At 31.9% G+C, this 18929-nt stretch overlaps 1 protein-coding gene across 1 annotated transcript in view; it reads right to left on the bottom strand.

Annotated features, from left to right (window-relative positions):
- Positions 1-5672: 5672 nt before the first annotated feature.
- Positions 5673-18929, bottom strand: part of LOC134685101 (N-acetylglucosamine-1-phosphotransferase subunits alpha/beta-like) — a 38858-nt gene continuing 25601 nt past the window's right edge. Inside the window, exons 21-27 of the mRNA XM_063544535.1 lie at positions 11401-11514; positions 10885-10970; positions 9743-9841; positions 8523-8577; positions 7697-7809; positions 6636-6726; positions 5673-5892 (exon numbers count right to left, since the gene is read on the bottom strand). Of these exons, the coding sequence (XP_063400605.1) occupies positions 5821-5892; positions 6636-6726; positions 7697-7809; positions 8523-8577; positions 9743-9841; positions 10885-10970; positions 11401-11514 (630 nt within the window). The 3' untranslated portion in view covers positions 5673-5820. The remainder of the gene's footprint in view (positions 5893-6635; positions 6727-7696; positions 7810-8522; positions 8578-9742; positions 9842-10884; positions 10971-11400; positions 11515-18929) is intronic.

Here is an 18929-nt window from a genome sequence, read left to right on the forward strand (position 1 = left end):
ACAATTACAGCACATGTGGAGTGCATGATATAAAAACCTCACCAAAACACCATCCCCTTATTTAAGTGTTAAAGGGGTTCTTGGGCTGTCTTTAATTTAGATTTTTTTTTTAAATTGTTTTGTAAACTGTTGTTTGTCTTTTCATTTTTTGTTTCCTACATTTACTGGTTCACCAAGGTATTGTATCCTACATTTACTGGTTCATCAAGGTATTGTATCCTACATTTACTGGTTCATCTAGGTATTGTATCCTACATTTACTGGTTCACCAAGGTATTGTATCCTACATTTACTGGTTCACCAAGGTATTGTATCCTACATTTACTGGTTCACCAAGGTATTGTATCCTACATTTACTGGTTCACCAAGGTATTGTATCCTACATTAACTGGTTCACCAAGGTATTGTATCCTACATTTACTGGTTCACCAAGGTATTGTATCCTACATTTACTGGTTCACCAAGGTATTGTATCCTACATTTACTGGTTCACCAAGGTATTGTATCCTACATTTACTGGTTCACCAAGGTATTGTATCCTACATTTACTGGTTCACCAAGGTATTGTATTCTACATTTACTGGTTCACCAAGGTATTATATCCTACATTTACTGGTTCATCAAGGTATTGTATCCTACATTTACTGGTTCACCAAGGTATTGTATCCTATATTAACTGGTTCACCAAGGTATTGTATCCTACATTTACTGGTTTACCAAGGTATTGTATTTTACATTTACTGGTTCACCAAGGTATTGTATCTGACACTTACTGTTTCACCAAGGTATTGTATCCTACATTAACTGGTTCACCAAGGTATTGTATCCTACATTTACTGGTTCACCAAGGTATTGTATCCTACATTAACTGGTTCACCAAGGTATTGTATCCTACATTTACTGGTTCACCAAGGTATTGTATCCTACATTTACTGGTTCACCAAGGTATTGTATCCTACATTTACTGGTTCACCAAGGTATTGTTTCCTACATACTGGTTCACCAAGGTATTGTATCCTACATTTACTGGTTCACCAAGGTATTGTATCCTACATTAACTGGTTCACCAAGGTATTGTATCCTACATTTACTGGTTCACCAAGGTATTGTATCCTACATTTACTGGTTCATCAAGGTATTGTATCCTACATTTACTGGTACACCAAGGTATTGTATCCTACATTTACTGGTTCATCAAGGTATTGTATCCTACATTTACTGGTTCACCAAGGTATTGTATCCTACATTTACTGGTTCACCAAGGTATTGTATCCTACATTTACTGGTTCACCAAGGTATTGTATCCTACATTTACTGGTTCACCAAGGTATTGAATCCTACATTTACTGGTTCACCAAGGTATTGTATCCTACATTTACTGGTTCACCAAGGTATTGTATTCTACATTTACTGGTTCACCAAGGTATTGTATCTGACACTTACTGGTTCACCAAGGTATTGAATCCTACATTTACTGGTTCACCAAGGTATTGTATCCTACATTTACTGGTTCACCAAGGTATTGTATCCTACATTTACTGGTTCACCAAGGTATTGCATCCTACATTTACTGGTTCACCAAGGTATTGTATCCTACATTTACTGGTTCACCAAGGTATTGTATTCTACATTTACTGGTTCACCAAGGTATTGTATCCTACATTTACTGGTTCACCAAGGTATTGTATCCTACATTTACGGGTTCACCAAGGTATTGTATCCTACATTTACTGGTTCACCAGGGTATTGTATCCTACATTTACTGGTTCACCAAGGTATTGCATCCTACATTTACTGGTTCACCAAGGTATTGCATCCTACATTTACTGGTTCATCAAGGTATTGTATCCTACATTTACTGGTTCACCAAGGTATTGTATCCTACATTTACTGGTTCACCAAGGTATTGAATCCTACATTTACTGGTTCACCAAGGTATTGTATCCTACATTTACTGGTTCACCAAGGTATTGTATCCTACATTTACTGGTTCACCAAGGTATTGTATCCTACATTTACTGGTTCACCAAGGTATTGTATCCTAGTACATCATAAGAAAAAGAAAGCAAAGATGACAATTTTCTTCGGAAGAGGGCTAGGACAATCAAAATATGATTTAAGGTAGCTGGAGGGTCTAAATATTCCACAATAGATTTTTAGTTTGGTAAAATATTTTCAAACAAAAAACTTTTTTTGCCTCATGCCCAGAAGAGGTGCTCACAAAAAGACGAGAGATCTACCTAAAATTGTTTCACATGAAGTCTATTATTTCTTACTAAATGGTTTATGTTTTTGTACATTACTGAAGACTGAACAGTCCCCTATAGACGTTGACATCCTTGTCATTTGGCCTCTAGCCGATAGCAGTCTCATTGGCAATCATTTTGTCATGCAGTTTCTCATCATAAATATCAGTAAGTGGAGTATTTAAGTTTTGTAAATAATTGATTCATTTTTGTACAAATAGACTATTATTCACACTGTTTGAATCCTGATATTAAAACAAAAATACATTTAATATTTTATCTTTATTTGGAATGTTCAAAATAGTTCATTTATCGCTATAAATCTTTGTAGCACAATATTTGTATTTAGCACAAAAGTGCACAAATTTACATTTTTATTAACTGCACTGGTACTGTAAACGTACTTATGAAACATATATGCTGTCATATCATGGATATATTGATTCCACAACTGCAACAAGTGTGTTATGATATTTCTCTACTCAAGACAGTTAAATTTTAATATTTAAAGCGAGAGTCTTTGCAGAGCAATTAAATTATTTTACTTAAAGTTTAACTGTCGAGAGTGGAGAAATATCATAATACACGAGTTATAGTGGTGGAATCTGTTTCTCTAATGATTTTTATCCTTCTTTTTCTATGATTTGAAGAAAGTTGTGTACTTTTTATGTGACGTCATCAGACATGGTCGCCTTTTTTCATTACATCAAAATAGAAAAATTCAGAAGAAACAAAGAAAATTTAATGGGACAATAAAATTTCTACCAATCCTTTGCTGAGAACAAATTTTTCACTAGAGATAAGAAATATTTTTCTCACACCGGTCAGGAAATGTGAAAAAAACATGAAAATTAGAGAAAAGGGTATATATCATTTGTCAAATGTGTAAAGGTTCTGACCTTAATATGTATGTGTGATACATGTACAAATAATCTTATCTATGATATACATATGATGCACATGTAAGCAACATTTATCATATGAAGTTTTACAATCGTGTGTAGTTATTCTGATACAATGTATCATTTAAACTTAAACCACACCTTTTTAAGAAACAAACAAGTTGAAAGTGAGGTGTTGCTCACTACTTATACATAAACTATAAATATAATATAAATAAGAATTTGATGATTGACAAATTTGAAAATGCATTCCTTAGTAGAGCAAGCTCAAATAAAGCTTGATATGAAAATTCAGAAAAATGTATGTCTTGCAGTTTCTAAGAAATGTGCATTGATTGTGCATTGAAAATTACATACATGGCCATTATATGTAGGAATAAATATACTAAGTGATTGGTATAAATAGAAAGTTAATTAGTGATAAAGTTTAAAATGCATCACAAGATACAGAATGCTCATATAAAGTTTCATACCAAATTTCAGAAATATTTGAAGTGTAGTTCCTGAGAAAAATGCAAATCAAAGGATGACATGGCCACGATGTGTAATAATATATAAGTATTTGGTCAACAAGAAATTGATGAGCAATGAATGCAGAGGCGGATTTAGGGGGGGGCCCAAAAAGTTGGTTGCTTATATAGGGAATCACTGAAGCGTGACTGGAGCAGGCCCCTCTTAGATCAGTCAGTGGGCCCCCACTTATGAATATTTCTGGATCCGCCACTGGAATGTTAAAATGCATAACACAGTATAGCATGCTTACATGAAAATTGATACCAATGCAACAAAAATTCATTAGACAGACGTAAAGCAGTTTATCAGCAATTCAATATTTTACCTTTGATCTTTATGCCTATAATTTTTTGAATTATAGACAGCAATTGATACTTGAAAATATTAGGCAATGACATTGTTTGTTCATGACCACCTACACTAATTTAGTGATGAAATGGCTGTCAGTACATTCATACAACTGAACAACTGGCCCTTAATTTTGTAATGAAATGCCTGTCAGTACATTCATACAACTGAACAACTGGCCCATTGTTTTGTACACTTGAAATGGTTTTACTAACTGTTTGTTTTATAATCTCAACCCAAAACATTTTTTATTAAGACAAATTACTGATAAGAATAGTGGCATTTTTTTTTTATTGACTTGATCAGCTCAAATAACATCACACCCTAATTGGCTGGCTACATCATTTTGCTTGTAAAGTCAGTACCAAAATAAAAAAAATGTCATTTATCTATATATATTCTCCTCCTTTTGGAGAGGGGAGATAATAAACATACAAAATTTTGAAGCACATTGTTCACATTTGATTGTTCCCATAAATAGATCAGTACTTTAAGAGCTAACAACCAGTATAAAAAACAAAAAATACAATGCCCCTCCATGTTTCCATGATTATAAAATGATATCAATTCAACATAATACTAATAACTACAGTCATCATAATTATACTATCTACAATTATATCCCGCCATTCATTTAATCATACCACAATCATATCCTTAAATTAAATTCATCATTCACCACACATCATGATAATGATGATCCATATAAACAGTATTCCCCACAATAATACATGGATAAAATACCCACTATCAAAACAATGTATAGGAATTGTTTCCATTTTTACTGGCAATGAGGTGAGACGAAAATAGGTAATGATATGGCGAAAAAAAGAAAACAAACTAACATTTTTTTGGTAGTTTAAAATGCAAAATTTTTGTAACACAATCATTCCAAGGGGAATTCACTGACATTTATTTCAAGTCATAAATTTAGCATTTTTATTTTTTTTTAAACAATTGTACACAATATCCTTTTAAATACACAATATCCATCACAGAAAACAAAGGGAAATTCAGTACTTCCTGAAGGTTTATTCATTCCGGATATGAAATGCTATAAGTCTGCACTTAACTTTTTTTCTATCTGTCTCTACCACCAAAAATGGAAACAACTCCCACAACTATAATGCTTAAAATAAATCAGTTACATTGTAATTCCAAACTGAATTACTCTGAACAAAGCCCACTTTACATGAAAAAATGATAAATGTTGACCAGTAAGTTGTTCTGATAAAAATAATTCATTTGAAACAATACATAATATATAAATAACAAATGCTCTGGGTACTTAAATCTGACATCATAAATTATAAAATCTCTTATCATTATAACAGGTAGCTTTCTGTATAAAGTAAAAAAAACAACAAAAAAACTTTTGTATACAACAGCTATGATAAATAACTTGGAAGACATGTTTTTTGTATACTTTGTACACTATAAAAAAAGATATGTATAGAAAACATTGCATATACAATAAAATATAACAATTTCATTCAAGGAAATTTAGCTTTTTTTTTTAAATTCAAAGCACAAGAAAGGTCTGACTCAATATCTATATAGTTAAGCACTATGACAGATAGTTAAGTGTACTGAAAATCATTCCTTGTATAGACATTCTTCTTTATTTATACAATTTTATTTTAAACAGTTTAAATTCTTTAAATTCTTTAAAGACAGCAGTTAAAAATTTCAGCTGTAGATAAAAATTAACTTTTACTGTATTCAAAGGCCATAAGAGATATGATTATAAATAGGAGTATTATTAGAACTATCATTAAGATGTCAGGTGTAAATATCCAGAGCAGTAACCGTCATACGGTCATCAATTTCCCTTCGTCAGACGAGGGTCTTTGTCGTCTAAATTTTTTCTGTAAAGCTTCAATCTGAAATATAAAAACAAAATTGTAAATTTCCTTTACCCTAATTTGATCATCAGTTTTACTTGAAGTTTTATTTTTCAATTTCATAATCCTATGATTGTAATCCTTAGCACAACATTATCCTTACCAAACTTACAATCAACATGACATAGAACATTACAGGCTTGTCAACAATTAACGTTGCTGAAACTGTATCAACTGTATCAACTCCTTTGTGATTAATCTGCATTTTGTTTCCATGATTATATCTTCATAACATTATCTTTAATAGTAAGGACATCTTAGATATTGCCATTAAAAATGAGTAACAAGTGAAACTGCGAGCTACTGCTCACTGAAGATACATCCCCCCCCCCCCCCCCCCCCCCCCGCAAGTGGATAATGTGTAAAAATATGCAAGTGTTCAGTAAACAGGAAGTTGTCAAGTGATGAATCTGAAAACGCATCACACGTTTAGCTGACTAATATAAATCCTGAAACTGGATTTCAGAAATCCTTGTATTGTAGTTCCTGAGAAAAATGTGACGAAAATTTTCAACTTGGCTATCATGTGTAAAATCATACAAGTGTTCGGTAAACAGGAAGTTAAGTGATCAATCTGAAAACGCATCACACAGTATAGCTGATGGTACAGGGCGTTTCTTTGGAAAAAATTGCAATGTGGTGTCTGAATGATTTTGTACTGAACCTATAATATACCGATGATATTATTATACTGAATTTTCATCAATTTCCATATTTCTTACCTTATCACCAAAATATGATGCAACTGTAAACAAGACGAGTATCACTAAAGCAATATGTGTAAAAAACTTCAACCAGTCTCTTAATCTTTTCCTACAAAATAAAGTAAAAGCATCTGTTAAAACGCTGATTAACTGCATATAAGAGCTATTTTATTGTGTTACTTTTTCTCAAACACATGAAGTTCTTGTGGATAGATCCTCATACTATCCAATCTTTTTAAAGCCCAAAATTAAGTGAAATACAAACAGGAATCCTTTTTCGTTCAAGTGCTAGTTTATCAAAGGGAAATATTCCCTGCATGCAAGACAGGAAAGCAGCATTCATTTATTTGGTCTTCTGTTTGACATAAGTGAAATATGAATGCGACCTTAATGTTTTGACTAAATTAAGAGCTTAAAATATGATGTTTTGTTCCAATTCTGGAAAAGCTATAAAGCTTACATTTACTTACAGGTACGTACGGGAATGAAAATGAAGGGCTTCATTACCCATATTAAGATATTCAATAACAAGAATGGGTCCAAAGTACATGGATGCCCCACTCGCACTATCATTTTCCATGTTCAATGGACCGTAAAAATGGGTAAAAAATATAATTAGGCATTAAAATTAGAAAGATCATATCATAGAGAACATTTGTACTAAGATTCAAGTTGATTGGACTTAAACTTCATCAAAAACTACCTTGACCAAAAACTTTAACCTGAAACTCGCACTTTCATTTTCTATGTTCAGTGGACCGTGAAATTGGGGTCAAAAGTTTAATTTGTTTTTAAAATTAGAAAGATCATATCATAAGGAACATATGTACTAAGTTTCAAAATGATTGGACTTCAGCTTCATCAAAAACTACCTGACCAAAAACTTTAACCTGAAGCGGGACAGACGGACGAACAGACGCACAGACCAGAAAAGATAATGCCCCTCTACTATCGTAGGTGGGGCATAAAAATAGTCAATCAATTCTACAGGTTTGCTTCTTTTTATTTGTTATATGCCAAGGCCAAAATCAATGATAAAAGGTACCATGATAATTGAAACCAATTAACAAATGTATTACCATTGTCTTAAGTCATCCACATGTAAAAATCTGTTTCTATATTCTCTAGGTAACTCAAACTGAGACTGTATAGGCAGTACTGATTCATAATAGTCTTGTAATATGGCTTTCACCTGAAGACAGAAACAAAGAAACATCAATATAAATGATACATATAATTTATTATTTATTTATTTTTCAATATGTTACTAATAGACGGAAAGATACACTAAATGTTTCACAAACTTGTAGCTTGGCAATATTTATCCTGTTGTCTTCAAAGGCTCCTAAATTTGATGTAAAGTATTTTAACCTCTTGGTTCTACTTAACCTTGTAAATTTTATAAAGTGATAAATCATTTTTCATCATACTTACAACCATAAGTATGTATTTATAAATATTAATAAATAGATATAGGAAGATGTGGTGTGAGTGCCAATGAGACAACTCTCCATCCAAATAACAATTTATAAAAGTAAACCATTATAGGTCAAGGTACGACCTTCAACATGGAGCCTTGGCTTACACCAAACAGCAAGCTATAAATTCAAACAGGAAAACCAAATAATCTATTTAAGAATTAAGAAAATATACATATGAGAGGCTGAGAGCTAACTAATCATGTAAAAATAATGTTGTAGGAAGCTTTACTTGTTTAGGATGTCAAGATATTCAAATATTACTAAAACATTTTTTTCTCAAAAATTTTATTTCTTTCTTGTTGTGTTGCCAATTTATGAAAGACTCATAGTGTATCACTGTACAAAGACCTATATACAAAAAATACAGATTATACATACTGTGTGTTTCCCTCTCTATATATATTCAAGTAAAGATTACACTTACTGTTTGTGCATCAGGTTTATTGTGTTCTATGTTGTCATTCAAACATATAAACTTTCTGAAATTACAAAAAATTAATCATAGCTAAATATTTGTTAGATTGCAAAAATACAATTCCCTACTCAACCAACTAGGAGCTTTATCTCATTACAACAGTACATAAAATGAATGCTGTCAAAATTTTTGAAGGTGTGCATCATCACGACAACCATAAGCTCCTGAATTTCAGAACAAACAGACCTAGATAATGTATACAAAGATTTGTTTTTGTTGAATAGAAATACAGGTTTTGTGCAATTTCTTACAAAGATTAACATAATACTTTATTTCATTTATATGCTATTCTTATTCATGAGTAACAAGAATGTGTCCATAGAACATGGATGCCCCACTCCCACTATCATTTTCTGTGTTTAGTGGACCGTGAAATTTGGACATAATGCCCCTCTACTATCATAGGAAGGCAAAAAAATCAGAAGTTTTGTAAAAAGGAAGACTCTTTTAATATTTCTAAGATCTATCAAGTACTGGTATAATATATGGTCTTCAGTTGATTCTTATGTATAATGTATATTATTATGTTGCTTGTGTATATTTACGTAAAAGCAGTTAGTATCAATATATAATGATTATTGAGGTATATTTTTTAATTCACCAATTGTTTTATTGAATTCATTTTATAAAATAGAACGGTTATGTTGTCATAAAACTCTAACTTATATACTGTGAATTCATTATTATTTAATAGATATCAATTTTCGTGGATTTAGTGGGTATAGGATAACCACAAAATTAAATGTTGAATGAATGACAAATTTTCGAAAGGCTTGCAGAAAGACTTCTGCAAAACAACAAAATTAAATGTCAACGAACAAGCAAGTTTTCCTTCATTCACAAAAATTGGTGCCCACGAAAATAAATGAATCCACAGTATTTATGTTAAGTCTTGAATGATGATGTTGTCCCTTTATATTTTTAATAATTCTACAGAATATGATATTAAATTCAGAATAAAATTCATTGATAATTTGTAAAGATTCATTAAGATTTTATGTTTACAATCTGGTCTAGGCTCTTATTAAAAGTTTGATAGCAAGGTATCTTTTACTGGTCAACTTTTGTATTCTAGTTGGATAAATACGTCATACATCTTTACATGAAAAAGTTTTTATTTACAAGAACAGGTGTAAAGATTGACATCATTCCTATTATAGAAGACATACTTAGGATTTTTACGGAGATCATCCAGTTGTCCAACAACAGTAGATATGTTACTCTTTATCATTTTAAATGCTATCTCATGATCTTCCAAAGTCACAAATCTGTAATGTAAAATTTAGTTCTCATTTCATAGCAGAATATATTCTATTTTAATATCCTTCTAACTCAATCACTTTATCAAATCCATCGAAGCTACTTATGAAAATATATTTACAAATGTCCAGAGTGAATACAAAATATTTAAACAAATTTTCACTTTGTACATTTGTATTTACTTTATGCAACCAAGCTCAGAGGCCCAGTGGTCTAAGGAGTTTGTCTTGGGTCAATAGTTGGTCAACACTGATTTTGGACCATCCATGTGTTAAGATGTGTTTTACTCTGACTTATTCTGAATTGGACACAAGTTCAACCTTCATGAATTGTCATCCTCCCATAAAACAGTCCTGTTCATTACATCAACATTTTTATGGACTTAAATTTTTTTTTGAAATACTAAGGCTTTTATACCTCAGCCATGGAATACCTTAGCTGTATTTGGCAAGACTTTTAGGAATTTTGGTCCTCAATGCTCTTCAACTTCGCACTTTATTTGGTCTTTTTAACTTTTTTGGATTGGAGCGTCAATGATGAGTCTTTTGTAGATGAAACGCATGTATGGCGTATATACTAAATTTAGTCCTGGTATCTATGATGAGTTTATTTACAACAACTGGGTCGATGCCACTGCTGGTGGATGTTTATTTCCCCCAGGGTATCACAAACCCAGTAGTCAGCACTTTTTGTGCTGACATGAATTGTCATTGATATGGTTATATTTAACTTACTGTTTACAAATTTTTTAATTTAATTTTTTTTTTTTAAACTAAGGCTTTTTCTACCTCAGGCATGGAATACTTTAATAGCTGTATTTGGCAAAACTTTTAAGAATTTTGGTCCTCAATGATCTTCAACTTCGCACTTTATTTGGCCTTTTTAACTTTTTGAATTGGAGCGTTACTGATGAGTCTTTTGTAGACGAAACGCATGTATGCCCGTATATACTAAATTTAGTCCTGGTATCTATGATGAGTTTATTTACATGTGAAACGTGTCTAGAATCATTTTTCTGGTATCATAAGAAATAAGATGTTATGATACATACTTATGTTTTTGTCTGGATTTGAACTTTGATTGGATTAGTTCCACCATTTCATCACAGTTGAGGAATAAAGTTCTTGTAGCTTGTGGCTAAAAAAAGGTTAAAAGAACATTCTCTATGGTAAGTACATTACCAATGACAAATGTGTCTATGATAATTACAAAGTCATTAATAAAGAACATTATCTTTGATAAAGTACATAGTCATTGATAAAATACATAATTATATAAAGTAGTCATTGATGTAGAACATTGTCTATGATAAAGTACATTGTCTATGAATACTATATGTTAATGCTCTCATTTTTTACATTTTAAAACCTGATTTAAAAATTGTTCAGGTAAAACAAAAGCAAGTAAAAGAAAAGAATTAGAATCATTGAAAACATCAGGAATAAGTACAGATAAGCATTTTTTATTCTTATTTTTGCTGTAAAATTATAAAACTGTATTAACTTTGATAAACACAAATTACTCTGAAGAAATATATCATAAAGGAAATAAATAAAGAAAAACAAACCATATCTTTGTCATAATAGGTTTCTAAATCAGTAGGAGGTGGTCTTTCAATCTTTTTATCATCTGGTAGGTATTCAGAACAATTTTTCAAAATATTTTCTAATCCACTCAATGTCTACAAAGCAAATCAATAATTTTTTACTGTTATTATATATCAACCAAAAACAAACCTGAATGGCTAAGTTATAGAGTAGTATTGATCTTGTTTAGAGAAATGAATGTATGCTTTCTATTTCCTAATTCAGAAATAGATTAAGGTGAGAGGTACGTAAATGAACGCCTCTAGCGGAAAACGGGAAAATTTGAGTTCGTTGTTATGAGAGTTATTCCCCTTACACCAGAAAAAATATTTTCAAAATGTCGGAAGAAATTCAGCTTCGACGTAAAAATGGTCAATTTGGTGGTAAAGTATTCAACAATTCTCGTCAAAATCTAACAAAAAGTGTGGTAGTAGTAAATGAAATGTCTTGTCCAAATGAAACATTGCTTCCCTCCCAAGAAAATGATAGTAATAGTACCTTGGCATGGCGTGATGGTCGAAGAGTGGTTGAGTTGGGATTATTAGCTGACCAACTTAAACATGTTAAAGCGTGTAAGAACTGTTATTCACCTTTATATCTTCACAACTGCTCAAAAGAACAAAGATATGGCCTAGGAAGTATATTGTATATACCTTGTGGCAGCTGTCCCTACACCAACTTAATATACACTGGTAAACGACACAGATCAGAAACATCCAAAAAGGGAATGTTGATATGGGATGTGAATACAAAATGCAGTTTGGGTAAGAATATTACAAACACTTGCATATATACACACAATAACAAATAAAAGCGTACTATGTAACGTTGACTTTTTTTATTTTCGTTCTAATCTTTGAAGTTGAAGACTGACACTTACTTTACCGTAGTTGCATGTACAATATCGTTTCTAAAAGTAAACGCAACTGTCTACACTCAATTCGACTCTCTCAAGAAAATAAATAAAGAGTAAATACTCTTTTATATGCTAAATAATGAGTTTTATTGATTTGACAATCATTTTTTCACTCTAATATAAACATTTGGACGTTCATACAAATAGAAACCGTTGTTTACAGTGCTTTCTTTCACGTCCGCAATATGGTCTATTAATAGAAGTGGAAATTGCTAATACCGAGAGTGAAAAAAGTAGGATTAAAACAAATAATTTTTACTAGAAATATTGAACATTGAATTTTAATTGTTGCGTGAAATGAAATTTTCAAAATGCTTAAATCGGAAGTGATTATTATAAGCAAGAGAAAAGGAAAATAAAATTGACTGTGATACGAAATATGGATGACATTGTGCACACACAGACAAACGAGAAGCAAAGTAGTCTTTTAAATCAAATAAAAAAAATTAAAAAAAGAGTTTACAAGTTTATTTTATTTTGATTTGATAAGAATAGTATGGTGTTTAATGATTATCCGTTATAACCGCCGCTTCAAAAATTAAAAGATAAGGCGAGTTCATATAGTATACAGAAAATTAGGAAATTTTTGCATGCATTGATTAATTCATTTTGAAATAGGAAAATATATGTCTCTAGTTATTGCAATTTCATTAAAAAAAAGTATAAAAATGTAGCAATTAAAATGTAGACTTTGGGGTTGGTTTTTGCTTTTGTAATATGTATTTTTCAAGTACAAACATTTCATATAAATGTCTTTCCAATAAAATCAAATTTTATTACATATATATCGGATACATTGTATTTATGAAAAAAAATCTTTTGTTTAGCCTATTTAGATGCTGGAATGGGTCCACACCAGACAGTAAATTTTCTTGCTGGCATTACCATCCCCCCAATAGCAGTTAAGAATTTAAAGATCAGAGAAAGAGAAATCGGTAAAACTATTGAAAAGTGTGCTGAAATGTCTTGTCAGAAAGCTTTACAAGAAGAAATAGATTTAAGCAGGTAAGTCAAAATTTTATATCTATTAAAATTAAGAAGATTTGGTATGATGCATGTATTAAGAAAACTATCCACGTGATATATTTTGGCATAACAACTACATGTATAAGACCGTAAGGCCCGCTGATCATAACGAATAGGTAGCTTCAACAGGCCCCAAAATACCGTAAAACAATTTAAATGAAAAATACTAACGATCTAATTAAATGACAACCACTGAATTACAGGCTCCGTACCTGGGACAAGCACATATAGAAGGTGGTGAGGTTAAACTTATCCTGGCTACCACACACTTGGGATAGTAATGTCTCTATACATGTAGTTTATAGTTGAACAATTTAAAAAAAATCCTTTATGAAGAAATAAATCATTGCAAATGGTGAACATCTAAAATTAAATCTTGAAGTGTCGATGTGTTCAGTTTTATGAAAAAACGAAACAAAATTCAGGCATCTCCTCACAATCAATAATATTTAATTTAATAAATGATGATTTATAGTCAGATATATTGAAAACAAAGTTAATCGGCTTGCCAGCGTTTTTACCAATACTAAGAAGTTTGAATAATAATATCAAATGTATTTAACATTATGCATACATAATAAATAGGCTAAATAATTATGAATAAAGAGAAAAATTAACTGGAATTCAGAAATTCAGAGGACACTACAAAAAGAAAAAATCCCCTTCACATCCGCAATCGCTACATATAATGTTTAACATGAAACAACAACCGTTTTTTTCTGCATTTGATTGTATGCGTTTCCGTTAGTATTGCTAAGTAACATAAACGATAATCATTGTAGTTTTTTACTGTGTGCATCGTAAGATGAATGATAGGACGGCAATTTTTAAGTATTAATATCAAAGACTTATTTTGAATTGTTTCTTTTTCAGGTACTGATTGTGATATCATTCAATTAGCTGCAGCATATGCCAATCAAAATTATAATCGGTATATGGTACCTAGTCAGCGTATCTTGCCATCTGCCTCCAAAGTAACCGGGTTTTCAAAAAGTGGTTTAATTTTGTACAAAAACGGGGAAATTATGCAGACAGATGAAGAAACTGAAATTTTTAAGCAGTTTATTTCTTGGCTTCCAAAACTAGAGGCTCTAAAGAGCCTGTGTCGCTCACCTTGGTCTATGTGCATATTAAACAAAGGACACAAATGGATTCATGACAAAATTGTATTTTGGTGATGGTGATGTGTTTGAAGTCCTTACTTTACTGAACGATTTTGCTTCTTACAATTATATCTATCATGAACTTTGCCCATTAGTAACAGAGAACTATATTTGGTAAAAATTTACATAAATTTACCAAATTAATGAAAATTGTTAAAAATTGACTATAAAGGGCAATAACTCCTTAAGGGGTCAATTGACCATTTAGGTCATGTTGACTTATTTGTAGATCTTACTTTGCTGAACATTATTGCTGTTTACAGTTTATCGCTATCTATAATAGTATTCAAGATAACCAAAAACAGCAAAATTTCTTTAAAAATTACCAATTGGAGGGCAGCAACCCAACAACCAGTTGTCCAATTCATATGAAAATTTTAGGGCAGATAGATCTTGACCTGATAAACATTTTTATCCCATGTCAGATTTGCTCTAGATGCTTTGGTTTCATAGTTATAAGCAAAAAACTGCATTTTACCCCTATGTTCTATTTTTAGATGGGCGGCCATCTTGGTTGAATGGCCAGGTCATCGGACACATTTTTCAAACTAGATACCCCAAAGATGATTGTGGCCTAGTAGTTTCAGTGGAGATTTTGTAAAAGATTACTTAGATTTATGAAAAATGGTTAAAGATTGACTATAAAGGGCAATAACTCCTAAAGGGGTCAACTGACCATTTTGGTCATGTTGACTTATTTGTAGATCTTACTTTGCTGAACATTATTGCTGTTTACAATTTATCTCTATCTATAATAATATTCAAGATAATAACCAAAAACAGCAAAATTTCCTCAAAATTACCAATTCAGGGGCAGCAACCCAACAACCAATTGACCGATTCATCTGAAAATTTCAGGGCAGATAGTTCTTGACCTGATAAACATTTTTATTCCCATGTCAGATTTCCTCAAAATGCTTTGGTTTTTGAGTTATAAGCCAAAAACTGCATTTTACCCCTATGTTCTATTTTTAGGGGTGGCGGCCATCTTGGTTGGTTGACCAGGTCACGCCACACATTTTTTAAACTAGATACCCCAAAGATGATTGTGGCCAAGTTTGGATTAATTTGGCCAAGTAGTTTCAGAGGAGAAGATTTTTGTAAAAGATTACTTTAATTAACGAAAAATGGTTAAAAATTGACTATAAAGGGCAATAACTCCTAAACCGGTCAACTGACCATTTTGGTCATGTTGACTTATTTGTAGATCTTACTTTGCTGAACATTATTGCTGTTTACAGTTTATCTCTAAGTATAATAATATTCAAGATAATAACCAAAAACAGCAAAATTTCTTCAAAATTACCAATTCAGGGGCAGCAACCCAACAACCGATTGACCGATTATATGAAAATTTTAGGGCAGATAGATCTTGACCTGATAAACATTTTTATCCCATGTCAGATTTCCTCAAAATGCTTTGGTTTTTGAGTTATAAGCCAAAAACTGCATTTTACCCCTTTGTTCTATTTTTAGCCATGGCGGCCATCTTGGTTGGTTGACCAGGTCACGCCACACATTTTTTAAACTAGATACCCCAAAGATAATTGTGGCCAAGTTTGGATTAATTTGGCCAAGTAGTTTCAGAGGAGAAGATTTTTGTAAAAGATTACTTTAATTAACGAAAAATGGTTAAAAATTGACTATAAAGGGCAATAACTCCTAAACGGGTCAACTGACCATTTTGGTCATGTTGACTTATTTGTAGATCTTACTTTGCTGAACATTATTGCTGTTTACAGTTTATCTCTAAGTATAATAATATTCAAGATAATAACCAAAAACAGCAAAATTTCTTCAAAATTACCAATTCAGGGGCAGCAACCCAACAACCGATTGACCGATTCATCTGAAAATTTCAGGGCAGATAGATCTTGACCTGTTAAACATTTTTACCCCATGTCAGATTTGCTCTAAATGCTTTGGTTTTTGAGTTATAAGCCAAAAACTGCATTTTACCCCTATGTTCTATTTTTAGCCGTGGCGGCCATCTTGGTTGGTTGACCGGGTCACGCCACACATTTTTTAAACTAGATACCCCAATGATGATTGTGGCCAAGTTTGGTTTGATTTGGCCCAGTAGTTTCAGAGGAGAAGATTTTTGTAAAAGTTAACGACGACGGACGCCAAGTGATGAGAAAAGCTCACTTGGCCCTTCGGGCCAGGTGAGCTAAAAATGCATTCTGCTTGGTCACAATTCAAGAATTTTTGATTCCAGGATTCTGACTAAGGCTTTACAAAATAATTATGTCATGACAGATTTTGAATTAAAATGCGTTGGATTTATTGACACCTTATCATTGACGATAGCTACCAGACAGAAAGACAAGTAAGCAGTCATACAACCAGGAATCACTCGTGAAAGATATAATTGGAATTAGTTATGATGCACACAATGCCATTGGTGATGTGCAATCCCTGCAACAGCTGATCAACACGTTAAAAGTTTCTCCAAGAATGCTTGAAAAACACAGCTTCTCTGTTCACTACACAGTAAACATGATCAGTAAGCTGCAGCTAACTAAATCTAGACTGGAGTCATTTAACAACATACCATCTACTTTTTGTTCAAAGACAATGCTGAACAAAATTGCCAAATCCGGTTTACGGTTAAACCATCTCATCCTTGCAGGAAATAGAGGAGGTGTTGATGGTATACGCGAATTGCTTACAGAACAGATTGATGGGAAGCCCCGAGTTACCAAAGACAAGAAGATACTGGACTCGATTTCAGAACATATTATGTCATTGCAAAACTAGAAAAAAAACATTGTCTGAACGTTTATACATTATTTTTTTTATTTTATATTACACGTTTAGTTTCTAGATAAAACACATTACGATTTTATAATATTGACATCAATTCACGATCATTGAACAAAACAAAAAGTAGGATAAAAGGATAATGAAGATTTGCATCAAAATTTGATATATTGTGTAGGTTTTATCTATAAATTACGTGTATCCCCTTTGCTTTTATAATATTAAACACAGTCACCATCTAATTTCAGGATGGAATAATAAATCAGTACTATTGGACTCGAAGTATTTGTCTATTTTTTGTGTTGTACGTCGTACGACGATTCATCGGCATATTGATGACTCGATTAGGTAAAAAAATGTGTTTTTTCAGTACAGTTTGTCTTTTGACTTTTTCTACAGTTTTTCTGCGGCATTGTCAATTTGTTTTCATCTTTGGTACATTTCGTTTTCCTTACTGATTGAGCAGCAGCAAATATTTCATGTATTTTCGGGTCGAAAATGTATTCAATGAATGTATATCGTCATTCTGTGGATTTCAATGATAGTTTCCGTTTACTTGGTTTAAACTTTTACAGATTCTAAACTACCAGTCCATTGTTTAAAGATTTCCTTTTATCATTAAATCAGTGCCTTAATTGTTGTTCATTGACGTAAACCCCACACTTTTAAGTTATACATGACTAGGGTCTCATCTAATCCGTAAACAAATGAATATCCGTAATAACTAGTGATACTTTTTCAGACAGGATAATTATTTCATAAGCGCTATAGCGCATAATTAGTTTAAAAACACATTATAAACAAAGAGACGCCTTGAGGTAGGGGTTGTTGTCTTCATTTGACAAGATTTTTATGTTGGTGACTATTCTGCTGATAGAGACTTGACGTTGCGTAATCCTCTTCGGCGACGTCATGCAATTTCTATCTTTTACCGTCAGCAATACCCTTTCAACGGCGGAAAATTATATATCAATAGAAAGGAAAATTCTATCATAAAAACATTTAATTTTTATAGACAAATCGTGGGAATGGTTTTAACTGCAGATTAAAATAAGCTGGAAATTTCGTACTTTTTGCGTAAATTTGATGTTATTTCTATGTACTTCATGGTGTTTTTCTAACAATTTCAAATGACTGTAACTTTGAAAGTAGATCGGTTACCCACTCAAAATTTTGAATTTTTCTGTTTATTTTTAAAAGTTCTACGTGAATACAATTTCTTAAAAAATTCGGTGGACAAGCCATTTACGTACCTGTTACCTTAAACACACTTTATTTTGAGATATGGTCAAGTTAAAGTATTTACACTGTGCACATATGTTATCCTTTGGTTTCAGGTGTACCAAATTTATAATAAGTTTAGATCGTCTCATTCAATTGATGTCTGAACCAGTGATATTTTTCACCGGAATTTGCAAAGAAGCTATTGACACAGAGATATGTCTTGCCAGGATATAATTTGATGGTATATTGAAAATGTTAAAATTAGAATAGCATTACTTAGAACATGTCAATTATGCAAAATACAAAAAAAAAACATGACTGAAGGAAAAGGGCTAAACAATTTCTTAGATATAAGATAAGCCAATGCTAATTACAAATGCAAATGAAATATTATAGACATCATAAGTGATTCCCCTTA

Source organism: Mytilus trossulus, chromosome 9 (genome assembly GCF_036588685.1).
Source record: "Mytilus trossulus isolate FHL-02 chromosome 9, PNRI_Mtr1.1.1.hap1, whole genome shotgun sequence".
In the NCBI taxonomy this organism is placed as follows: Eukaryota; Metazoa; Mollusca; class Bivalvia; order Mytilida; family Mytilidae; genus Mytilus; species Mytilus trossulus.